The sequence below is a fragment of the Panulirus ornatus genome, chromosome 17 (assembly GCF_036320965.1).
Source record: "Panulirus ornatus isolate Po-2019 chromosome 17, ASM3632096v1, whole genome shotgun sequence".
Classification (NCBI taxonomy): Eukaryota; Metazoa; Arthropoda; class Malacostraca; order Decapoda; family Palinuridae; genus Panulirus; species Panulirus ornatus.
Genome location: NC_092240.1, coordinates 48939709 through 48966801, shown reverse-complemented (window position 1 = coordinate 48966801; position 27093 = coordinate 48939709). Strand labels below are relative to the sequence as shown.

The 27093-nt window shown below is 40.5% G+C and overlaps 1 protein-coding gene across 31 annotated transcripts in view; it reads left to right on the top strand.

Moving 5' to 3' along the window:
- The window catches only part of LOC139754721 (uncharacterized), a 201893-nt gene that overhangs the window by 92373 nt on the left and 82427 nt on the right, over window positions 1-27093 (top strand). For 7 of the 31 annotated variants that reach the window (XM_071672304.1, XM_071672307.1, XM_071672311.1 and 4 more), the window contains exon 5: window positions 25747-26519. The exons of 21 other annotated variants lie outside the window; for them this stretch is intronic. In XM_071672304.1, coding sequence (XP_071528405.1) covers window positions 25747-26256 — 510 coding nt within the window. In that variant the 3' untranslated portion in view covers window positions 26257-26519. 3 more of the 31 variants (XM_071672334.1, XM_071672313.1, XM_071672324.1) reach the window with 3 other exon arrangements.

The window sequence follows — 27093 nt, the reverse complement described above, 5'->3', positions numbered from 1 at the left end:
TAAGTGATGGATTATTATTTACCCAGTCCATTAAATCCAAAATTCGTTAAATTGAGGGTTTACTGTATGATTATTTAAAACTACAAGAAAAAATGAAAGTACAGTATGTTCCAAGTGCACTGTTGTGTAATTACATATTTGTGTAGATAAGAATGAGATAGATTTAGAACAGTGTATATATAACAGAGATGGAGCTAAGACACCCTTGGCACTCAAGTTTTTGTGGTTAGTGGCTTTTGGGTCTGGCACTATGCCTATCATAGAATTCGTTAAATGGTCAGGATAGGAAATCATTTAGAAATATTGCTCTTGGTAAAGATAACCAGTTTATGTAGACTTTGATTTATATTCAAGTTACAGGTCTTTGTATATTCATTAAGGTAGGATAGCAATATTTCTCATGATTGGGGAGTTACAGGTGATAACTGAATTAGCTCATTTCCATTCATTGCATGGTCATAATTTCTAATGTGATGAAACGAAGCAAGCACTAGAGTCATGTCCTGTTCTTATATAGTATTTATGGTGCTTAAGTCAAATAGAAATCCTTATCAGTCTACCCAATGAAATATAAACTTTCCGCCTTTACAAGGTATTCAGGAAACCTAACCCACAGAATTTTCTGACGAGTTTTTTATTAAGATATTCCATTGTAGTATTGTAAATGCTGAAGGCTACATTTGTCCTAAAGGCTCTGAGTAGCTTAGGGGCCACTCAGACCCCATGATGAAAATATAGTCTTTAGCAGTAACAGTACTATTAAGAATATCCTAATCAAAAACTCACCAGAAAATTCTACTGGCTGTGTTTACAGAATACCCTCTAAAAGCTGTAATATATTTTGTATTGGGCAGATTTCTCTGTTAGGCTTAAGCATCATAAATACTGTATAAGAACAGGGCAAGATTTGAATACTTTGTTAAGATCATGTTAGAATTTATGACCATTGTATTGATCAGAATAGTGCTGATAGTTATAACCTGTAACTCCATGATCAAGAGAAATATCATTGAATCCTCCTTCATTAAATACACAAAGAGCTGTAATATGATTTAAGTTAAGGTGTATATAAACTGGATAGTTTTGTTATAGGCATGATTTTTAGTTTGTTTCCTGTCTTGACTACAATTGATTTTTGACAGGTACTGTGCCAGACCCGAAAACCACAAACAAAAAATTGTGTGCCAAAAGTGTCTTGGCTCTGCCCCTCATATATATATATATATATATATATATATATATATATATATATATATATATATATATATATATATATATATGAATATATATTATATATATATATTATTTATTTATTTATTTATTGCTGTTTCCTGTGTCAGCGAGGTAGTGCAAGGAAACATATAGAATGGCCCAACCACTCATATACACATATATATACATAAATATCAATATACATACATATACATTTCAGTGTATACATACATATACATGCACAGACATATACATAGATAGACATTACATATTATCCTTAGGGATAGGGGGATGAAAATACTTCCCATGTATTCCCTGCCTGTTGTAGAAGACGACTAAATGACATGGAAGCATGGTGCTGGAAATCCTCCCTTCTGGTTTTACTTTTCCTGAAGAAGGAACAGAGAAAGGGGCCATGTGAGGTTATTTCCCTCAAAGGCTCGATCTTCTGTTTTTGATGCTACCTCGCAGACCTGGTAAATGGTGAATGCATGGGATGTATTTAGGGAAGCAGTGATGGCTTGCGCATAGGATGCTTGTGGCATGAGAAACGTGGGAGGTGGGCAGATTAGAAAGGGTAGTGAGTGGTGGGATGAAAAAGTAAGAATATTAGTGAAAGAGAAGAGAGAGGCATTTGGACGATTTTTGCAGGGAAATAGTGCAAATGACTGGGAGATGTATAAAAGAAAGAGGCAAGAGGTCAAAAGAAAGGTGCAAGAGGTGAAAAAGAGGGCAAATGAGAGTTGGGGTGAGAGAGTGTCATTAGATTTTAGGGAGAATAAAAAGATGTTTTGGAAGGAGGTAAATAAAGTGCATAAGACGAAAACAAATGGGGACATCCGTGAAGGGGGCTAATGGGGAGATAAGAACAAGTAGTGGTGATGTGAGGAGATGGAGTGAACATTTTGAAGGTTTGTTGAATGTGTTAGATGATAGAGCGGCAGACATAGGGTGTTTTGGTCGAGGTGGGGTGCGAAGTGAGAGGGTCAGGGAGAATGATTTGGTAAACAGAGAAGTGGTAATGAAAGTTTTGTGGAAGATGAAAGCCAGCAAGGTGGTGGGTTTGGATGGTATTGCAGTGGAATTTATTAAAAAAAAAAAGGGGGGGGGGTGACTGTGTTGTTGACTGGTTGGTGAGGATATTCATTGCATGTATGGCTCATGGTGAAGTACCTGAGGATTGGCAGAATGCATGCATAGTGCCATTGTACAAAGACAGAGAGGATAAAGGTGAGTGCTCAAATTACAGAGGTATAAGTTTATTGAGTATTCATGGGAAGGGTATTGATTGAGAGTATGAATGCATGTACAGAGCATCAGATTGGGGAAGACCAGTATGGTTTCAGAAGTGGTAGAGGATGTGTGGATCAGGTGTTTGCTTTGAAGAATGTATGTGAAAAATACTTACAAAAACAAATAGATTTGTATGTAGCATTTATGGATGTAGATTTGTTTGTAGCATTTATGGATGTGGAGAATGCATATGATAGAGTTGATAGAGATGTTCTGTGGAAGGTATTAAGAGTATATTGTGTGGGAGGCATGTTGCTAGAAGCAGTGAAAAGTTTTTATCGAGGATGTAAGGCATGTGTACGTGTAGGTAGAGAGGAAAGTTATTGGTTTTTAGTGATTGTCAGTTTGTGGCAGGGGTGCGTGATGTCTCCATGATTGTTTAATTTGTTTATGGATGGAATTGTTAGGGAGGTAAATGCAAGAGTTTTGGAGAGAGGGGCAAGTATTCAGTCTGTTGTGGATGATAGAGCTTGGGAAGTGAGTCAGTTGTTGTTCACTGATGATACAACGCCGGTGGCTGATTTGGGTAAGAAACTGCAGAAGCTGGTGACTGAGTTTGGTAAAGTGTGTGAAAGAAGAAAGCTGGGAGTAAATGTGAATAAGAGCGAGGTTATTAGGTACAGTAGGGTTGAGGGACAAGTCAATTGGGAGGTAAGTTTGAATGGAGAAAAACTGGAGGAAGTGAATTGTTTTAGATATCTGGGAGTGGATTTGGCAGTGGATGGAACCATGGAAGTGAGTCACAAGGTGGGGGAGGGGACGAAGGTTCTGGGAGCCTTGAAGAATGTGTGGAAGTTGAGAACATTATCTCGTAAAGCAAAAATGGGTATGTTTGAAGGAAAAGTGGTTCCAACGATGTTATATGGTTGCAAGGCATGGGCTATAGTTGGGGTTGTGGGGAGGAGGGTGGATGTGTTGGAAATGAGATGTTTGAGAACAATATGTGGTGTGAGGTGGTTTGATCAAGTAAGTAATGAAAGGGTAAGAGAGAAGTGTGGTAATAAAAAGTGTGGTTGAGAGGAGCAGAAGAGGGTGTTTTGAAATGGTTTGGTCACATGGATAGAATGAGTGAGGAAAGATTGATGGAGAGGATATATGTGTCAGAGGTGTAGGGAACGAGAAGTGGGAGACCAAATTAGAGGTGGAAGGACGGATTGAAAAAGATTTTGAGCAATCGGGGCCTGAACATGCAGGAGGGTGAAAGGCGTGCAAGGAATAGAGTGAATTGGAACGATGTGGTATACCGGGTGGACGTGCTGTCAATGGATTGAACCAGGACATGTGGAGTGTTTGGGGTAAACCATGGAAAGTTTTGTGGGGCCTAGATGTGGAAAGGGATCTGTGGTTTAGGTGCATTACACATGACAGCTAGAGACTGCGTGTGAACGAATGTGGCCGTTGTTGTCTTTGCCTAGCGCAACCTTGCGTGTCCATGGAGGGTAGGGGATGCCATTTCACGTATGGCGGGTGGTGACGGGAATGGCTGAGGGCAGCAAGTATAAATATGTACGTGTGTATGTGTGTATGTATATGTATGTATACATTGAAATGTATAAGTATGTATATCTGCATGTGTGGGCGTGTATGTATATACATATGTATGTGGGTGGGGTGGACCATTCTTTCATCTGTTTCCTTGCGGTACCTTGCTAATGCGGGAGACAGCGACAAAATATAATAAATGAAATAAAATATGAATTATATATATATATATATATATATATATATATATATATATATATATATATATATATATATATGTGTGTGTGTATGTATGTGTAAGCTGACAGTTCTGAATCATGTATCTCATTCTTGTATCTCCCTTGACAATGTAATAACATGAAAGTGCATTTGGAGCTTGTTTCATTTTTCCCCATAGTTATTTACAAATTCCAGATCATGCTCATCACTGTGACCGAACTGTAAAATACACATGCACACACACACACACACACACACACACACACACAACACAGGTGTAAGAGGATACACTGTGAATGAAAAGTCTCCTTTATTGAGACTATATCATTGGGAGTACAATCTCCTTAAAGAACTTGTAGCTCCTAGAGTGTCTACATTTCCTTGCAACTGGAAGAAGTGCAGCTTTGCATTGCAGGAGCCTTTAGAAAGGTTCTGAGTAATTCTCGAAGATGCCTTCATAGAAATTTATTTCAGCTGTGTTTTGTTTTATATATATATGTATCTTTTCGTACTTGATCACCATTTTCCATATTAGGAGGTAGTGCCAGGAGCAAATGAAGAAAGGCCATATCCGCTCACATCCATTGACTATCTGTCACGTGTAATGCACTGAAACCACAGCTCCCTACCCACATCCAGGCCGCACAGTCTTTTCTGTGGTTTAACTCAGACACCTCACATATCCTGGTTCAGTCATGTGACCCCAGTATACTGCATCATTCCAATCATATTTACCCACAAGAATCTTCGATCACTCTTTTAACCATAAACGAACATGTATCCATTTCACATTCTCCAGTTAATGTGAATGGACAATCACTTTCACTGAACTTAACAGCAACCAATCTCAGCATCATATATGACATACCCACAACATTCATTCCTTACACCAATGACTAGCATTAAAGCAATACACAAATTGAAGGACCTTGGAACCCTAACTGACACCACATTGTATGAAAAAGAATCCCTGACAGACTATTCATCTGTTACAGTTTATAGTGTGCCTCACTTGGTCTTCCACTCTCAGAAGCAAACGTAGCAAAGCTGCAGATCACAAAGTAGAGTTCTCAGAACAATTCCTGGCTACATAGTGACCAGAATCACTCCTCCCACCCGTACATGCCAGGCACTCAGATCTTTGCAACAGTAGTGGACCTCCTCCACCTAGACCACCTAGATGCATTGTAGTTAAGACCAGGCGGATGTTGATGATACTTCCACCACCTTTGCCGGAAAAACCTTTTCTTCCTTATCTTCGTCAGTTTTTGATGCTGAAAGTCATTTTCCTTGTAATCAGTCCCCACACTACCCAAAGATGGGTCATCATCATCAAATAATAATTTAGGATTGTTTGCCGTGTCTTTTGAATCTGGCTAAAAACTCCTCAGTTCCCTTTTTAAAAACTTGAGCATATTTGCTGTCATTAGCACTCAGTTCCCTTTTTAAAAACTTGAGCATATTTGCTGTCATTAGCACGGCTGGATAATGACTAACTTAGGAAAAATTACCATGCAGTGCTACCATTGCAGTCAACCAGACTCGATGCACAGCCTTATAAAGAAAGGCGTGAGGTGTAGTCCAGTTCGTGTAAATATCCATATGGAGTTATGAAGCAGTTAATCACCACCCCATCTGACAGACATCTATATGAAACCACTCTCCCTAGACAAATATGAATCAGTCTCCCATTTGTCCTCCAGATATCACATTACCCTGAATTATTACAAGACAGATTCACTACAACCCAGGACCCTTCATATCCACAGTGCAACTACCACAAAGATACCAGATCCTAACTGTTATCTTGCTGTGTGCGCTTTTCCCAAAGAAACACACATAACATTACAGTAATGTATAACCTATGGTCCTGCCCAGTGAATATGGCCAGCCTCTTAAGTGCTGCAGGAGTTTCATAGAGAAAAGGTGTCCTGGGGCAGTATGTAAAACACACACACACACACACACACACACACACACACACACATTTATATAATTTCTGTATGTAAAATTTTTACCACTTAACACATCAGATATTTGTGCATGTTTGAGATATATATGCATACATATTACTTCCTGCCCACTGCTAAACCAAACAGCCTAACTTCTTTCACATTTACTTTCAACTTACTCCTTCCACAAGCCATCTGCTTTGCCCAAGACCTACCATGTCATCCACTTTCTCAAATGCAAATATGATTGCTACAAGCAATTTTAGACTTGATGGGTAAGGAATATTCAATAAGCTGTTCATGCCCTACATAAGGCCGACATTAGAATATGCTCCTTAAGGAGCACGAAAGTGCCAATGTAAAAGTTTCAGTAGTAAAGTGTAGTAAAGATGGTACAGTAAATCAAGGACGTGAGTTACAGGGAAATCCTAGAGGCCTTAAAATTGTCCACCGTAGGAGAGTGGTGTTGATCTGATCACAACTTTTAACCCATTAGACAGACTTCTTGATTTTGGGTCTGTTTCTTTAAAATGTCATACCTCCATGGATAAATGGAATTGTTCTCTATGTGAGGGGGACTTTAAAGTTAAGACCATTCCTGATCTGTTGCCAGAGTCCCACATTAGGAGAATAGTAGAAGACGCAAACTGTCTGTTGGCAAATAATAGTTTTCAAGTGTTTGGATAAGGAAATATTTAACAAGCTGTATGTATCCTACATAAGGCCAAAACTAGGATATGCTTCTCAAGTTTGGTAATTACTCTTTAAAAAGTACTGAGTTCATACTGAAGGTTCAGTAAAGGGTAACAAAGATTGTACCAGAAATAAGAGAGCTGAGTTACAGGGAAAGGCATGAAGAGGGGAGTGATTAAGCCCATATTACAATATATCAAAATGGCCTGAAGCAAACATCTTTAAGAGCTCAGCAAGAATAATGTAGGTACCTTATAATGTCATGCTTAACGAAACCTAGAAGACTAGAGAGGTAGTTAGAAAACAGTGTAGAATGATCATAAGATTAACAATTATACAATGTGTATGGCGGTACTAGAGAAATGGTGAAATTGTGCCTGTTAACGTAAATCAAGCATCTTATGTACTGAGAGCTGTGCACCAGCCTGCCTCATGGCAAAATGTAGATGCTTTCTTTACAAAAACTCTGTAAAACTTGCGGAAAGAATGAGAATGGTTACTTTCTTCTTGACTTTGCTAAGGCTTATATCATGTAAACAGATATGAAATTTGTTGCATAAAGTGGTTATGAAAGATAAAATGTAAACTATGAATGTAGGATTAAGGAGTTTCCAACTGATTCAGACATCTCATTGTATTGACAAAGGGGAAATATGTCTGTGGATGTTTTATCAGTAACAGCATAGATAGTGAACTGGTAGGTTAGATGAAAACAAAAGAAGAGTTCTTTAAGATCTAGATATGTGAATAGCCAAAGGAAAATTATAGAATTCCATGAAGAAAAATGTGGACAAATAATTCTTGGAACATTTTACAGTATCTTATAACTCCTTAAAAGGGAACAACAAGGGTTAGAAATTGAGATGATTTTAAAGATCCGTGAGTTGGTATAGTGTAAAAACGAATACCAGTTTGAAAAAATATTGCCAGTGAGTCATGTAATGAATTGCGCTAGAATAAGGACTTTCATTGTGAGGTATAGAAAGTGAAAGATTGTTCACTGCATGTGTATTCTAGCAAAAAGCAAAATTTGATACTGGGTATGGTACACAAGCTTATATTAAACTGGAAGGAATTCAGGGACTAGAGGGAAAATTTTGAGAAAGGAATGTTTGGACTAGCATGAAATATTGAAAATGAATGTGGACTGTAAGGCCTTAAAAAAGAAAGGGGAACATATAAGCAGTGCAGAAAATAGAAGGAATTAAAGAAATAGGACAAAAGAAATTTCACTATGTAAGAAATAGGAATTGCTTTAGTTGCATATTTAAGAGCTGAACAAGATGAGACATTAATGTTTCCCTGCAAAACACGAAACCTGTTGGGAGTAAATACTGAAACTTGAGAAATTAAACACAGAAAAATGGAAAGATTCTGGATGAGCCCATGTTCATGTCAATAAAAGTGTTTAGTATCGTGAAAGAAGATGTGTGTGTGTGTAAGGCCTGCCTCCTGGCAGGAGCTTATCCCAAGGAATTTTTTTGCCATAATAGAAAGGGCATGTAAGATTGCCTTCTGTTTACATGCAGTAACTTAAAGATGTCAGCGATTGAATTTTATATTAAAGCAAGTGGTTTGAAAAGTGGGAAATATTGGAGAAACATTATGTTTTTTACAGTGGTCACAATAATTTGGATAAAATATCATTCACTTTTCTAATTTCTATACGCAGCATTACCTTTTCAAACTGTAACAATCTGTTTTGATCAGCTGATGTTTGGCCTTTATATATAGCTGCTGATTTTACCTCATGCATTGAGGAATGTTGTCGAGAGGACTGTAGTTTTGTGAAATTTAAAAAAGAAAAATTATTACTATCTCTTTGGTTATGTAAAATTAGAATTTAAATGCTTGTTTATTAAGACAACTTGGTGCTCGATTTTTTTTTCTTTTTTTTAGTTAAAAAAGAAAAATTATTACTATCTCTGGGGTTATGTAGAATTAGAATTGAAATGCTTGCTTATTAAGACAACTTGGTGCTTGATTTTTTTTTTAGTAAGAAATACCGTGATTGCATTTGGTATTATTTATGATGTAGTGATTACAGGAACATTTACATTGCCCTCGTAGGGTTAGTATGATCACCTATAGATTCTGGAAGAACAAGAGGAAATGAAACAAAGGATGCTGGAAACACTTTTCATTTCATTATACTTGAAAGAGATGGGTCTGAGCCTTTCATTATAGTCCAGTGTGTTCAAGAAATATGTGACCTGAATATAAGGTTTGCATGTAGAGTGATTAGTATTTCAGATCAATTACTTAAGGTGGTGTAGTGTTACTAGTACTTTGAGAAAAGTAATTTTAAAAGGATATTATACTCGTTTTTGATTGTGTTGAATGATGAAGTATGAAGTATTTTTTAAAGTCCTGTTTCATGATAATGAAAATAGCTTTAGTGAGAGATCAAAAGTAAAATTGGAGGACAGAGAAGAGAGACTTCTTGTGCTAAGGTATACATGAATGTGGCCATTGTTTGGAAGGGAGACAGACTTCTTTTGCTAAGTGAGACATGGATGTGGCTGTCATTTGGAGGAGAGATTGCAGTGATTTGCTGATGTTGGTACATATAACTGTATTAGATAGTACACGAACAAACATAAAGCCCATATATTTGAGACAGAAAGCCAATATACATTAATATGTGTTTCAAGATTATAAACTATTAGACCTATTTCCGAGACGTGGTTTCAGGGTCCAGGTATATGTTATTCACACTATATGCTTTTTCTTCAAGAAATTTTGTAGATATCTACAGTGTATGAGTGACTTTGTGAGAACATGTTATGTATTTATTATTATTTTTGTATGTAGAATCTTGTTAGGTTCATTATTTTGTTAGCTAGATTTGGCATTGTTGGCAGCCAATTTTTTTTTTTTTTGTATTGGAGTTAATACTTTAGTGATTGAAGAAAGCAGTATATTTATGTGAAGGGAATAGAAGGTCTGCACAGAATGTAACAAGCATGCAGCCTTGAGGGAAGTGGCCAATATTGTACAGTGTATAGATTTAATTAAATGTGAAGATTTTATTTGATTTTTATATACCATTCACTTGGCTTTGATAACCTAAGATTACATTTGGTTTTGCATTAATGAATCGAGGATGTAAGGCATGTGTACATGTAGGAAGAGAGGAAAGTGATTGGTTCTCATTGAATGTTGGTTTGTGGTGGTTCTCATTGAATGTTGGTTTGTGGTAGGGGTGTGTGATGTCTCCATGGTTGTTTAATTTGTTTATGGATGGGGTTGTTAGGGAGGTGAATGCAAGAGTTTTGGAAAGAGGGGCAAGTATGAAGTCTGTTGTGGATGAGAGGGCTTGGGAAGTGTCAGTTGTTGTTCGCTGATGATACAGCACTGGTGACTGATTCGTGTGAGAAACTGCAGAAGCTGGTGACTGAGTTTGGTACAGTGTGTGAAAGAAGAAAGTTGAGAGTAAATGTGAATAAGAGCAAGGTTATTAGGTACAGCAGGGTTGAGGGACAAGTCAATTGGGAGGTAAGCTTGAATGGAGAAAAACTGGAGGAAGTGAAGTGTTTTAGATATCTGGGAGTGGATTTGGCAGCGGATGGAACCATGGAAGCGGAAGTGAATCATAGGGTGGGGGAGGGGGCAAAAGTTCTGGGAACGTTGAAAAATATGTGGAAGTCGAGAATGTTATCTTGGAAAGCAAAAATGGGTATGTTTGAAGGAATAGTGGTTCCAAGAATGATAAATGGTTGCAAGGCGTGGGTTATAGATAGAGTTGTGCGCAGGAGGGTGGATGTGCTGGAAATCAGATGTTTGAGGACAATGTGTGGTGTGAGGTGGTTTGATCAAGTAAGTAATGAAAGGGTAAGAGAGATGTGTGGTAATAAAAAGAGTGTGGTTGAGAGAGCAGAAGAGGGTGTCCAATTTTGAAATGGTTCGGTCACATTTAGAGAATGAATAAGGAAAGATTGACCAGGAGGATATATGTGTGAGAGGTGGAGGGAACAAGGAAAAGTGGGGGACCAAATTGGAGGTGGAAAGATGGAGCGAAAAAGATTCTGAGTGATCGGGGCCTGAACATGCATGAGGATGAAAGGTGTGCAAGGAATAGAGTGAATTGGAACGATGTGGTATACCGGGGTCGACGTGCTGTCAATGGATTGAACCAAGGCATGTGAAGCGTCTGGGGTAAACCATGGAAAGCTTTGTGGGGCCTAGATGTGGAAAGGGAGCTGTGGTTTCAGTGCATTATACATGACAGCTAGAGACTGTGAACGAATGTGGCCTTTTTTGTCTTTTCCTTGCACTACTTTGCACACATGAGGGGGGAGGGGGTTGTTGTTGTGGTGGGCGGGGTGGTTACGGGAATGAATAAGGGTAGACAGTATGAATTATGTATATGTCTGTGTGTATATATATATATGTATATGTATACGTTGAGATGTATAGGTATGTATATGTGCGTGTGTGGACATGCATGTTTATACATGTGTATGTGGGTGGGTTGGGCCATTCTTTTGTCTGTTTCCTTGCGCTACCTCGCTAACGTGGGAGATAGCGACAAATGATGATAAAGAAAAAAAAAAGATATATATATATATATATATATATATATATATATATCTTTAATACTATTCGCCATTTCCCGCATTAGCGAGGTAGCGTTAAGAACAGAGGACTGGGCCTTTGAGGGAATATCCTCATCTGGCCCCCTTCTCTGTTCCTTCTTTGGGGGAAAAAAAAAAAAAAACGAGGGGAGGATTTCCAGCCCCCCCCGCTCCCTTCCCTTTTAGTCGCCTTCTACGACACGCAGGGAATACATGGGAAGTATTCTTTCTCCCCTATCCCTTTCCACACCCAGGCCCCACAAAATGCTTCACATGCCCTGGTTCAATCCATTGACAGCACATTGACCCCAGTATACCACATCGTTCCAATTCACTCTATTCCTTGCACGCCTTTCACCCTCATGCATGGTCAGGCCCCAGTCGCTTAAAATCTTTTTCACTTCATTCTTTCACCTACGATTGGGTCTCCCACTTCTCGTTACCTCCCCCTCTGACACATGTATCCTCTTTGTCATTCTTTCCTCACTCATTCTCTCCATGTGACCAAACCATTTCAAAACAGCCTCCTCTGCTCACTCAACCACACTCTTTTTATTACCATGCATCTCTCTTACCCTTTCATTGCTTACTATATATATATCTATTTAAATTATTTTACTTTGATGCTGTCTCCCGCATTAGCGAGGTAGCACAAGGAAACAGACAGAAGAATGGCCCAACCCACCCACATACACATGTATATACATAAACGCCCACACAGGCACATATACATACATATACATTTCAACCTATACATACATATACATACACAGACATATACATATAGACACATGAACATATTCATACATGCTGCCTTTATCCATTCCTGCCGTCACCCTGCCACACATGAAATGACACCTCCCTCCCCCCCGCATGTGCGTAAGGTAGCGTTAGGAAAAGACAACAAAGGCCACATTCGTTCACACTCAATCTCTAGCTGTCATGTGTAACGCACCGAAACCACAGCTATCTTTCCACATCCAGCCCGCTTCAGCGAGGTAAACAAAAAAGGCCACACTTGTTCACACTGTCTGTCGCTGTCATGTGTAATGCACTGAAACCACAGCTCCCCATAGGCCCCTCAGTCGTTTCCATGGTTTACCCCAGGCACTTCACATGCCTTGGTTCAGTCCATTGACAGCATGTCGACCTCAGTATACCACATCATTCCATTTCACTGTATTCCTTGCACGCCTTACCCTTCTGAATGCTCAGGCCCCAATCACTCAAAATCTTTTTCACTCCATCCTTCTACCTTCAGAAGAGGGAAAGGGAAAATAAACCAGCATTGGGGCATAGGGCAAGTGGGTCTAGTGTTGGAGTTAGCCTGGGAGAGTTGAAAAGTTGGACTAGTGTTGAGTCAACTCTGTCGAGTAAGATTGCATTTCTGGAACCACCGGAAGATTGCATTACTGGAACCACCCTAAATGTGAGAACAGTATCCCATACAATTTCTTTACTTCTCACACTAGAGTCCCTTTTATCTTTATGAAACTCCTGCAGCACTCAGGAAGCTGGCTTTGTCCACCAAGTAGTACCATATGTCATAAACTGTAGTGATGTTTTGTGTATCAGTGTGTGGTGAGTGCAGGGCATCTTCTTTGAACCTCTCTGTTTTGTACATTGTGGACATGAAGGGTTTTGAGGAATGTCGAACCAGCGTTTGTACTGTTATAGGGATGGATGATTTCCAAAGCGTGGCTGAAAATTGTTACTCTTATTTGTCTTGAGGGTGTTGCTTCTGATGGACATGTCTGATGGGGTGGTGTTGAAGTCTTGAGTTAGAAGGGCAGTTGTTTAGTGTTTGATGGGTCATTTTAGGGTGTACGTGTTTTGTTGTGTTATATTTGTTAAGGATGGAGGGTGGGATCTGTCAGGAGAGGTTGTTGATATGTAAGGCAATGGTAAGCTACTTATTTCTGTGTGGTGGTTAATGGTTATCTATGGAGCTGTTTAGATGGGAGAGGTCATTGCTTTTGCAAAGAATTGAGTGCCAAGCTTTTGAGGTGGCATTGTATTGGGAATGCCTCTGTTTCATTTTGAAAGCGATTTGTATTTGTGATTGCTGAGCAGTCAGTGATTTGGTCTGAGTGCCTATTTTGTATGGTTTTCAGCTTTGTCATGTGTATTTTTGAGAGGGTTGAAAATCAGGAAGGTGAAGGTTTAAAGTGGAGTGGGTGAATTGTTTGGAGGGAGTGCTAAAGGAGACTATTTCTTGTCCATATCTAGTGCCAGTTATTGTTTTGAGGGAATTTAGTTCGTTTGTCATATTTGTGTTGATATGTTGCCAGGAATGAATGTCATGTCTTGAGTGTAAGTGTATCAGTGCCAGTTATTGTTTTCGAGGGAATTTAGTTCTTTTGTCATATTTGTGTTGATAATGTTGTCAGGAATGAATGTCATCTCCAGAGTGTAAGTGGCAGTATTTCCACCTCACATAGGCTGCATGATGTATCAGTGAGATCCATAATCAGCAAATGGTTATGGAGATGCACTTTTGAACTCATCTTGGCCTGGGGGTTAGGCTACCCAGCTGCCTATATATGTATATATATTCTCGCTTGGGATAGGGGAGGAGGAATACTCCCCGCATGTCATAGAAAGTGACTAAAAGGGAGGGAGCTGGAGGCTAGAAATCCTCTTCTTCCATTTTTAATTTTTACAAGAGAGAGGAATGGAGAAGGGGGCCAAGTGAGGCTATTCCCTCTGAGATTCGGTCCTCTGTTCTTGACGTTACCTTGCCAACGCAGGAAATGGCTAATATGTATGAATATAGATTTTATTTTATTTATTTTGCTTTGTCGCTGTCTCCCGCGTTAGCGAGGTAATGCAAGGAAAAAGACAAAAGAATGGCCCAACCCACCCACATACACACGTATATACATACACGTCCACACACGCAAATGTACATACCTATACATCAATGTATACATATATATACACACAGACATATACATATATACACATGTACATAATTCATACTGTCTGCCTTTATTCATTCCCATCGCCACCTCGCCACACATGGAATCATTTTTTTTTAATTTTCCAAAAGAAGGAACAGAGAAGGGGGCCAGGTGAGGATATTCCCTCAAAGGCCCAGTCCTCTGTTCTTAACGCTACCTCGCTAACGCGGGAAATGGTGAATAGTTTGAAAGAAAAAAGAAAGAATATATATATATATTATATGGGAGGGTATTGATTGAGAGGGTGAAGGCATGTACAGAGCATCAGATTGGGGAAGAGCAGTGTGGTTTCAGAAGTGGTAGAGGATGTGTGGATCAGGTGTTTGCTTTGAAGAATGTATGTGAGAAATACTTAGAAAAGCAAATGGATTTGTTTGTAGCATTTATGGATCTGGAGAAGGCATATGATAGAGTTGATAGAGATGCTCTGTGGAAGGTATTAAGAATATATGGTGTGGGAGGCAAGGTGTTAGAAGCAGTGAAAAGTTTTTATCGAGGATGTAAGGCACGTGTACGTGTAGGAAGAGAGGAAAGTGATTGGTTCTCAGTGAATGTAGGTTTGCGGCAGGGGTGTGTGATGTCTCCATGGTTGTTTAATTTGTTTATGGATGGGGTTGTTAGGGAGGTGAATGCAAGAGTTTTGGAAAGAGGGGCATGTATGAAGTCTGTTGGGGATGAGAGAGCTTGGGAAGTGAGTCAGTTGTTGTTTGCTGATGATACAGCGCTGGTGGCTGATTCATGTGAGAAACTGCAGAAGCTGGTGACTGAGTTTGGTAAAGTGTGTGAAAGAAGAAAGTCAAGAGTAAATGTGAATAAGAGCAAGGTAATTAGGTACAGTAGGGTTGAGGGTCAAGTCAATTGGGAGGTAAGTTTGAATGGAGAAAAACTGGAGGAAGTAAAGTGTTTTAGATATCTGGGAGTGGATCTGGCAGCGGATGGAACCATGGAAGCAGAAGTGGATCATAGGGTTGGGGAGGGGGCGAAAATCCTGGGAGCCTTGAAGAATGTGTGGAAGTTGAGAACATTATCTCGGAAAGCAAAAATGGGTATGTTTGAAGGAATAGTGGTTCCAACAATGTTGTATGGTTGTGAGGCGTGGGTTATGGATAGAGTTGTGCGCAGGAGGATGGATGTGCTGGAAATGAGATGTTTGAGGACAATGTGTGGTGTGAGGTGGTTTGATCGAGTAAGTAATGTAAGGGTAAGAGAGATGTGTGGAAATAAAAAGAGCGTGGTTGAGAGAGCAGAAGAGGGTGTTTTGAAATGGTTTGGTCACATGGAGAGAATGAGTGAGGAAAGATTGACGAAGAGGATATATGTGTCGAAGGTGGATGGAACGAGGAGAAGTGGGAGACCAAATTGGAGGTGGAAAGATGGAGTGAAAAAGATTTTGTGTGATCGGGGCCTGAACATGCAGGAGGGTGAAAGGAGGGCAAGGAATAGAGTGAATTGGATCGATGTGGTATACCGGGGTTGACGTGCTGTCAGTGGATTGAATCAGGGCATGTGAAGCGTCTGGGGTAAACCATGGAAAGCTGTGTAGGTATGTATATTTGCGTGTGTGGACGTATGTATATACATGTGTATGGGGGTGGGTTGGGCCATTTCTTTCGTCTGTTTCCTTGCGCTACCTCACAAACACGGGAGACAACGACAAAGCAAAAAAATATATATATATATATATAGATATATATATATATATATGCAAAGTGAGAGGGTTAGGGAAAATGATTTGGTAAACAGAGAAGAGGTAGTAAAAGCTTTGCGGAAGATGAAAGCCGGCAAGGCAGCAGGTTTGGATGGTATTGCAGTGGAATTTATTAAAAAAGGGGGTGACTGTATTGTTGACTGGTTGGTAAGGTTATTTAATGTATGTATGACTCATGGTGAGGTGCCTGAGGATTGGCGGAATGCGTGCATAGTGCCATTGTACAAAGGCAAAGGGGATAAGAGTGAGTGCTCAAATTACAGAGGTATAAGTTTGTTGAGTATTCCTGGTAAATTATATGGGAGGGTATTGATTGAGAGGGTGAAGGCATGTACAGAGCATCAGATTGGGGAAGAGCAGTGTGGTTTCAGAAGTGGTAGAGGATGTGTGGATCAGGTGTTTGCTTTGAAGAATGTATGTGAGAAATACTTAGAAAAGCAAATGGATTTGTATGTAGCATTTATGGATCTGGAGAAGGCATATGATAGAGTTGATAGAGATGCTCTGTGGAAGGTATTAAGAATATATGGTGTGGGAGGCAAGTTGTTAGAAGCAGTGAAAAGTTTTTATCGAGGATGTAAGGCATGTGTACATGTAGGAAGAGAGGAAAGTGATTGGTTCTCAGTGAATGTAGGTTTGCGGCAGGGGTGTGTGATGTCTCCATGGTTGTTTAATTTGTTTATGGATGGGGTTGTTAGGGAGGTAAATGCAAGAGTCTTGGAAAGAGGGGCAAGTATGAAGTCTGTTGGGGATGAGAGAGCTTGGGAAGTGAGTCAGTTGTTGTTCGCTGATGATACAGCGCTGGTGGTGGATTCATGTGAGAAACTGCAGAAGCTGGTGACGGAGTTTGGTAAAGTGTGTGGAAGAAGAAAGTTAAGAGTAAATGTGAATAAGAGCAAGGTTATTAGGTACAGTAGGGTTGAGGGTCAAGTCAATTGGAAGGTGAGTTTGAATGGTGAAAAACTGGAGGAAGTGAAGTGTTTTAGATATCTGGGAGTGGATCTGTCAGCGGATGGAACCATGGAAGCGGAAGTGGATCATAGGGTGGGGGAGGGGGCGAAAATTTTGGGAGCCTTGAAAAATGTGTGGAAGTCGAGAACATTATCCCGGAAAGCAAAAATGGGTATGTTTGAAGGAATAGTGGTTCCAACAATGTTGTATGGTTGCGAGGCGTGGGCTATGGATAGAGTTGTGCGCAGGAGGATGGATGTGCTGGAAATGAGATGTTTTAGGACAGTGTGTGGTGTGAGGTGGTTTGATCGAGTAAGTAACGTAAGGGTAAGAGAGATGTGTGGAAATAAAAAGAGCGTGGTTGAGAGAGCAGAAGAGGGTGTTTTGAAGTGGTTTGGGCACATGGAGAGGATGAGTGAGGAAAGATTGACCAAGAGGATATATGTGTCGGAGGTGGAGGGAACGAGGAGAAGAGGGAGACCAAATTGGAGGTGGAAAGATGGAGTGAAAAGGATTTTGTGTGATCGGGGCCTGAACATGCAGGAGGGTGAAAGGAGGGCAAGGAATAGAGTGAATTGGAGCGATGTGGTATACAGGGGTTGACGTGCTGTCAGTGGATTGAATCAAGGCATGTGAAGCGTCCGGGGTAAACCTTGGAAAGCTGTGTAGGTATGTATATTTCCGTGTGTGGACGTGTGTATGTACATGTGTATGGGGGGGGTTGGGCCATTTCTTTCGTCTGTTTCCTTGCGCTACCTCGCAAATGCGGGAGACAGCGACAAAGTATAAAAAAAAAAAAAAAAAAAAAAAAAATATATATATATATATATATATGTGGAAGGTATTAAGAATATATGGTGTGGGAGGCAAGTTGTTAGAAGCAGTGAAAAGTTTTTATCGAGGATGTAAGGCATGTGTACGTGTAGGAAGAGAGGAAAGTGATTGGTTCTCAGTGAATGTAGGTTTGCGGCAGGGGTGTGTGATGTCTCCATGGTTGTTTAATTTGTTTATGGATGGGGTTGTAAAGGAGGTAAATGCAAGAGTCCTGGAAAGAGGGGCAAGTATGAAGTCTGTTGGGGATGAGAGAGCTTGGGAAGTGAGTCAATTGTTGTTCGCTGATGATACAGCGCTGGTGGCTGATTCATGTGAGAAACTGCAGAAGCTGGTGACTGAGTTTGGTAAAGTGTGTGGAAGAAGAAAGTTGAGAGTAAATGTGAATAAGAGCAAGGTTATTAGGTACAGTAGGGGTGAGGGTCAAGTCAATTGGGAGGTGAGTTTGAATGGAGAAAAACTGGAGGAAGTGAAGTGTTTTAGATATCTGGGAGTGGATCTGTCAGCGGATGGAACCATGGAAGCGGAAGTGGATCATAGGGTGGGGGAGGGGGCGAAAATTTTGGGAGCCTTGAAAAATGTGTGGAAGTCGAGAACATTATCTCGGAAAGCAAAAATGGGTATGTTTGAGGGAATAGTGGTTCCAACAATGCTGTATGGTTGCGAGGCGTGGGCTATGGATAGAGATGTGCGCAGGAGGATGGATGTGCTGGAAATGAGATGTTTGAGGACAATGTGTGGTGTGAGGTGGTTTGATCGAGTAAGTAACGTAAGGGTAAGAGAGATGTGTGGAAATAAAAAGAGCGTGGTCGAGAGAGCAGAAGAGGGTGTTTTGAAATGGTTTGGGCACATGGAGAGAATGAGTGAGGAGAGATTGACCAAGAGGATATATGTGTCGGAGGTGGAGGGAACGAGGAGAAGAGGGAGACCAAATTGGAGGTGGAAAGATGGAGTGAAAAAGATTTTGTGTGATCGGGGCCTGAACATGCAGGAGGGTGAAAGGAGGGCAAGAAATAGAGTGAATTGGAGTCATGTGGTATACAGGGGTTGACGTGCTGTCAGTGGATTGAAGCAAGGCATGTGAAGCGTCTGGGGTAAACCATGGAAAGCTGTGTAGGTATGTATATTTGCGTGTGTGGACGTGTGTATGTACATGTGTATGGGGGGGGGCCATTTCTTTCGTCTGTTTCCTTGCGCTACCTCGCAAACGCGGGAGACAGCGACAAAGTATAAAAAAAAAAAAAAAAAAAAAAAAATATATATGTATATATATATAATGTCTAAATGTGTGTGGATGTAACCAAGATGTGAAAAAAGGAGAGATAGGTAGTATGTTTGAGGAAAGGAACCTGGATGTTTTGGCTCTAAGTGAAACAAAGCTCAAGGGTAAAGGGGAAGAGTGGCTTGGGAATGTCTTGGGAGTAAAGTCAGGGGTTAGTGAGAGGACAAGAGCAAGGGAAGGAGTAGCAGTACTCCTGAAACAGGAGTTGTGGGAGTATGTGATAGAATGTAAGAAAGTAAATTCTTGATTAATATGGGTAAAACTGAAAGTTGATGGAGAGAGATGGGTGATTATTGGTGCATATGCACCTGGGCATGAGAAGAAAGATCATGAGCGACAAGTGTTTTGGGAGCAGCTGAATGAGTGTGTTAGTGGTTTTGACGCACGAGACCGGGTTATAGTGATGGGTGATTTGAATGCAAAGGTGAGTAATGTGGCAGTTGAGGGAATAACAGTTGAGGGAATAATTGGTATACATGGGGTGTTCAGTGTTGTAAATGGAAATGGTGAAGAGCTTGTAGATTTATGTGCTGAAAAAGGACTGGTGATTGGGAATACCTGGTTTAAAAAGCGAGATATACATAAGTATACGTATGTAAGTAGGAGAGATGGCCAGAGAGCGTTATTGGATTACGTGTTAATTGACAGGCGCGTGAAAGAGAGACTTTTGGATGTTAATGTGCTGAGAGGTGCAACTGGAGGGATGTCTGATCATTATCTTGTGGAGGCTAAGGTGAAGATTTGTATGGGTTTTCAGAAAAGAAGAGTGAATGTTGGGGTGAAGAGGGTGGTGAGAGTAAGTGAGCTTGGGAAGGAGACTTGTGTGAGGAAGTACCAGGAGAGACTGAGTACAGAATGGAAAAAGGTGAGAACAATGGAAGTAAGGGGAGTGGGGGAGGAATGGGATGTATTTAGGGAATCAGTGATGGATTGCGCAAAAGATGCTTGTGGCATGAGAAGAGTGGGAGGTGGGTTGATTAGAAAGGGTAGTGAGTGGTGGGATGATGAAGTAAGATTATTAGTGAAAGAGAAGAGAGAGGCATTTGGACGATTTTTGCAGGGAAAAAATGCAATTGAGTGGGAGATGTATAAAAGAAAGAGACAGGAGGTCAAGAGAAAGGTGCAAGTGGTGAAAAAGAGGGCAAATGAGAGTTGGGGTGAGAGAGTATCATTAAATTTTAGGGAGAATAAAAAGATGTTCTGGAAGGAGGTAAATAGGGTGCGTAAGACAAGGGAGCAAATGGGAACTTCAGTGAAGGGCGCAAATGGGGAGGTGATAAAAAGTAGTGGTGATATGAGAAGGAGATGGAGTGAGTATTTTGAAGGTTTGTTGAATGTGTTTGATGATAGAGTGGCAGATATAGGGTGTTTTGGTCGAGGTGGTGTGCAAAGTGAGAGGGTTAGGGAAGATGATTTGGTAAACAGAGAAGAGGTAGTAAAAGATGAAAGCCGGCAAGGCAGCAGGTTTGGATGGTATTGCAGTGGAATTTATTAAAAAAGGGGGTGACTGTATTGTTGACTGGTTGGTAAGGTTATTTAATGTATGTATGACTCATGGTGAGGTGCCTGAGGATTGGCGGAATGCGTGCATAGTGCCATTGTACAAAGGCAAAGGGGATAAGAGTGAGTGCTCAAATTACAGAGGTATAAGTTTGTTGAGTATTCCTGGTAAATTATATGGGAGGATATTGATTGAGAGGGTGAAGGCATGTACAGAGCATCAGATTGGGGAAGAGCAGTGTGGTTTCAGAAGTGGTAGAGGATGTGTGGATCAGGTGTTTGCTTTGAAGAATGTATGTGAGAAATACTTAGAAAAGCAAATGGATTTGTATGTAGCATTTATGGATCTGGAGAAGGCATATGATAGAGTTGATAGAGATGCTCTGTGGAAGGTATTAAGAATATATGGTGTGGGAGGCAAGTTGTTAGAAGCAGTGAAAAGTTTTTATCGAGGATGTAAGGCATGTGTACGTGTAGGAAGAGAGGAAAGTGATTGGTTCTCAGTGAATGTAGGTTTGCGGCAGGGGTGTGTGATGTCTCCATGGTTGTTTAATTTGTTTATGGATGGGGTTGTTAGGGAGGTGAATGCAAGAGTTTTGGAAAGAGGGGCAAGTATGAAGTCTGTTGGGGATGAGAGAGCTTGGGAAGTGAGTCAGTTGTTGTTTGCTGATGATACAGCGCTGGTGGCTGATTCATGTGAGAAACTGCAGAAGCTGGTGAGTGAGTTTGGTAAAGTGTGTGAAAGAAGAAAGTTAAGAGTAAATGTGAATAAGAGCAAGGTTATTAGGTACAGTAGGGTTGAGAGTCAAGTCAATTGGGAGGTGAGTTTGAATGGAGAAAAACTGGAGGAAGTGAAGTGTTTTAGATATCTGGGAGTGGATCTGGCAGCGGATGGAACCATGGAAGCGGAAGTGGATCATAGGGTGGGGGAGGGGGCGAAAATTCTGGGAGCCTTGAAGAATGTGTGGAAGTCGAGAACATTATCTCGGAAAGCAAAAATGGGTATATTTGAAGGAATAGTGGTTCCAACAATGTTGTATGGTTGCGAGACGTGGGCTATGGATAGAGTTGTGCGCAGGAGGATGGATGTGCTGGAAATGAGATGTTTGAGGACAATATGTGGTGTGAGGTGGTTTGATCGAGTAAGTAACGTAAGGGTAAGAGAGATGTGTGGAAATAAAAAGAGCGTGGTTGAGAGAGCAGAAGAGGGTGTTTTGAAATGGTTCGGGCACATGGAGAGAATGAGTGAGGAAAGATTGACCAAGAGAATATATGTGTCGGAGGTGGAGGGAACGAGGAGAAGTGGGAGACCAAATTGGAGGTGGAAAGATGGAGTGAAAAAGATTTTGTGTGATCGGGGCCTGAACATGCAGGAGGGTGAAAGGAGGGCAAGGAATAGAGTGAATTGGAGCGATGTGGTATACCGGGGTTGACATGCTGTCAGTGGATTGAATCAAGGCATGTGAAGCGTCTGGGGTAAACCATGGAAAGCTGTGTAGGTATGTATATTTGCGTGTGTGGACGTATGTATATACATGTGTATGGGGGTGGGTTGGGCCATTTCTTTCGTCTGTTTCCTTGCGCTACCTCGCAAACGCGGGAGACAGCGACAAAGCAAAAAAAAAAATATATATATATATATATATATATATATATATACACTTATTTTTATTTATTTTGGGGTTAGGGGAGAAAGAATAGTTCCCACGTATTCCCTGCGTGTTGTAGAAGACGACTAAAAGAGGAGGGAGCGGGTGGCTGGAAATCCTCCCCTCCCTTATTTCAGTTTTCCAAAAGAAGGAGCAGAGAAGGGGGCCAATTAACATTATTACCTCTGAGGCTCAGTCCTCTGTTCTTAACACAACCTTGCTAATGCAGAAATTGGTGATTATGTATGTGTGTGCATTACACATGACAGCTAGAGACTGAGTGTGAACGAATGTGGCCTTTGTTGTCTTTTCTTAGTGCTACCTCGAGTGCGCATGGGGGGGGGAGGGAGTGCCAATTCATGTGTGGCAGGGTGGAGACGAGAATAGATGAAGGCAGCAAGTTTGAATATGTACATGTGTATATATGTATTTGTCTGTGTATGTATATGTTTAAATATATAGGTATGTATATGTGCATGTGTGGGCGTATATGTATATACATGTGTATGTAGGTGGGTTGGGCCCACTGGGCCATTCTTTTGTCTGTTTCCTTGCACTACCTTGCTAACCTGGAAGACAGCGACTATGTATAATGAAATGATGTAAATATGTATATAGATATATATGTTTACATGTATATGTGTGTGTATGGGCGTTTGTATAAGGAAGTGAGTGAATGGGCCATTCTTCTATTTTCCTGGTGCTACTTCACTGGCACGGGAAATGGCGATCAAGTACAATAGATAGTAAATAGATATATATGTATCAAACCTATCTATCTATCTATCCATATCTCTGATGCCCATTCCCTGTGGGAACTCCACATATCAAGGGGTGGCCACAGGAAGTCTCCATGTCCCAGTCCTTACATGCCTCCCGTGCATACACCATTCTTCCTCTGTTTCTCTTCCTCTTGTATTCCTCCACCTTTTTGCCCATGTCACAGGTGGTCTTCCACTCACACCAACCCTTTTAATTGTAGTCATACACTCTCCTTGTAAACTCCCAGTCTTGCATTCTTTCCATATGCCCAAACCACCACAAAGTATTGTCTCACCCATTCTACCTCTCCACAATTCATTCCCTTTGCATTCTTTGCCATACCATATGTTTCATACACCCTTTCATTTCTTTCTTCCTTCCATTTAGTCACACCACAATTTAATCTTTCCACTCTACATTGTGCCTTACCTGCCAGGTCACCTAGATGATCAGCAGTAAACATGTAACTATTAACCTCATGAGACAAATCCTTCATTAACGTAACTATTAACCTCATGAGACAGAGCCTTCATTAACTGCAGAACAACCATACAGTTTTAACTCATGCACAAGGCAGCAAAAATATTAGTTCCATCTCATTTCCATGTTTTTGTCGCTATATGGGAGAACTTTCTTCCCCACCCTTCCAGACCTCATTGTAACCAACCACCAGCCTTTACATAAGTTTAAGAATCTCTCCTCTGCATAATACTTAGCGACCTGTACTCATAGATCCCCCAACCCTCCAGCAGACACCATATTAACAAATCGTTCTCACTGTAATGATTTCATAAATTGTAAACATCCTCTCTCCAAGCCAGTCTTTATCTTCAATTCATTCATCTGGAGCTACACTCCTAATGCTTACGTGAATCACATTCTCATCTATGTTATGGACACAACTCATTTCTTCAGGATGACAGACCTTGGGTAGACTTTCTGCTCTTATGTTATTGATTCATAAATCAGCTTTGATGTTGGAGGTAAATAACACACTCATTCATGAATATCACCTATTGGTTATTGAGTGAGTGCTCTGAAATCCTGTTGGAGTAGATAAGGTTTCTTAATCATTTCATGATTTTCAGTTCATGTTAGGCAGCTCAGGTTCTCAATCATGCATAATTTTGTTTTGTCACTAGCTTTCCTGATTTATGTTTTGCATAAGATTATTTTCTTTATAGAACCTCATACTTGAAGGTGAATTTTGCATTTTATGTACATCTACTCACATCTCAGAACTTTATTTATAAGTCACTTAGCGCATATCATTTGATGTTAACATATGATAAACTTGGTGAGGTGTAGTCATTCGACCTATTCCCAGCTTAGGTTTGAATTAGGCATGTCATGGACTTGTCCTTTTGTGCATATGGACATCCTAAAGTGTAGTTTGTGACTTAATCATGCTCTCTATGTCTTCGAGTCCTAGCTAACTGTCTTAATGATTTTATTGTCTGTGAGAGTGTGAGGTGGAGGCTCTCTGTCATAGCTTGAGAGTGTGGGGACGTGGTGTCCTTTATGTTGACAGCTCTGGTTTATCTGATTGGTCTTTAACAAGTGGGAAGAATTCTTGAGTACCCAAGGCATTTATCTTGAATTAGTTATTCTCATTTTTTTTCACCACCAATTAGGATTACTAGATTTTGTCTAAATTTCCTTCTTTTTTTTTTTTTTTATTTTTTAAGAGTAGACTACAAAATGATACTGATATATAAGTGAATGTAATCACTTATTTGGGTAATAGTGGTTTCCTTCATCGTTTCATTTGCTGTTAATTGCTATATAATGTAATGTGAAAAATAATGGATTCCATTTACCATTAATATCACATGGTATGAGATGTGCTTTGTTTAGAATGTTAGTAGTACAGTATTGTGAAAATGAAGAATTTTGTATGGAAGAGTTGCAGACATTACTGTAGTGACCTGTTCTTTGCAAATTTATCTCTATGAACATTTTGATAAGGGTTTATGGGTCTTTGGGGAGAAGATCATAATTGAAAAAACATTTAGAGTGAATAAATTTGTTTTGCTTTGTAACTTTGTTGGTAACCTTTTGTCTTTAGCTTCTTTCCCATTTATGTGGGATGCATGAAATGCATACAGCCTCTCAATTTACTCACACAAGTCTTCAACTTATATTCAAGGTGGTTGAACAAAGGCTTCCACACTGCAAAAGCGCTTATTAATTTTTCATTTTACATACTAAGAGGATTTCTAAAGTTCAAGTAATGTCCTCATTCACACACTTAACCTCACACACAGAGGGCCACCATTCCACACTGAAGAAAATTCTCTTTATATTATCCTGTTTTGAAACTCCTTTAGTCCTTAACTATTTCTCTTACTGTTTGTTCAGTTCTTCCTTAACTTACCAATCCTCTTAGTATCTTCATCTGTACTCCAGTAGATATTCTTCACCCTATCATCTGCTGTGTGTTTCAGTGGCTCTGCCATTTTAAAAGGCTTTCATATGTGTGTCTTTTTCGTGATTACCTCAGACCACATATTTTTCTTATTTCTATTCTTATCCTGCTCTGTTAATTCCATCTTTACCACATGTTCAAGGGTATTACACGATTATTATTGATCGCCGGTTTTGGGCTGTGGCTTCAGCGATTTGTGGGCAGCAGTGAAAGTCCAGGCTGAGCCCACGCTCGTATTTTGCAGGAGTTGGTTGTCCCTGGGGATGGCTGCAGTGGGGCGTCAGGAGGCGTGTTGGTGTGCCCAGTGTGTGGCAAGACAGCCCAAGGCCGAAACCGCCGTCAGAACATGGACAACCACATGCTTACACATACAGGGGAGAGGCCCTTCCAATGTACGATGTGCCCTTACAGAGCATCTCAGCAGGGTAATCTTAAGAGGCATCTTCGGGCTGTTCATAAGCAGAGTATGGATGACCCTTGCTTGAATTCCCTTTCTGGCTCTGTTCATTACTCAGAAGTTGGCCCTAACCTTCCCCATCATCGCATTCAACCCGGTGCTTTCACGTCACAGATACAGGCAGCACAAAATTTTGATTCTAATGTTTCAAGTTTGCCTCATACTATTAATGAACAGTCAGGGACACCACAGTCAAGTCACACTTTGAGGGATGAAGAACCCCCCTTTGGTCTTCATTTGCGCCTTAAAGCAGAAGCTGAACCTGCTGCTCAGTCTCATCCTGAAGCTGGTCACTAAGAGTGTAGGTTTACCTACATCATAGAGAGTCAGTTTTTTAGTTACATGTATTAAAGTTACATGGGAGGAATCTTAACCAATTTGCAGTTGCTGGTTCTAGCCAGTTGCAAAAGTACATAAATTGTGACTATTATTGATAATGACAAATAGTTGTATTCAGAACAAAATGGGAAGGTTGGACATCTGGAGGTGGCAGCATAGAGCGTATATGCATAAACGGTATAGCGTGCGCGATTTAGAGGACTGAGTGAGGTGTTGTTTGTGTTGCAGGAAGCTGCGCATGGGGTGGCGGAGGGTGTGGCGACACGCATGCTGGCCTGTCCCATGTGTACCAAGGTCTTCCACGGGACAAAGCGCAAGTACCGGCTTGACAGGCACATGTTAGTTCACTGGGGACTAAAGCCTTTCAAGTGTCCACACTGTCCATACCGTTCAACTCAGCAAAATAATCTAAACAGACACATGAAAAGTGTTCATTCTCAAATAATGGGTTCTTTGCTGGAGACTGGAGGAAATTTCCAAGCTAACTCTGCACTACATGATAATCCCAGTACCTTACATCAGCAGGGTGCACAAGACTTGCAGGAAGATTACTCTCACTTATCAAAGAGAAATGAGGAAGGTCTGGTGGTTTGTGAGACAAGTGATTATCGTTTGGAACAGGATGCAGGTATTCCCAAGACCTTATAGAAATTCTTGTTTTCTAAAGATTATGATAGAAATGCAAAGTTCTGGTTCATGATACAAAGGTAATGAATAATCAGGAATAGTTGTGAATGAGGACAATGTTTAGTAGTCAGTGGTCTGTAGCTACTCTCACAGAACTGTGGATGTTAC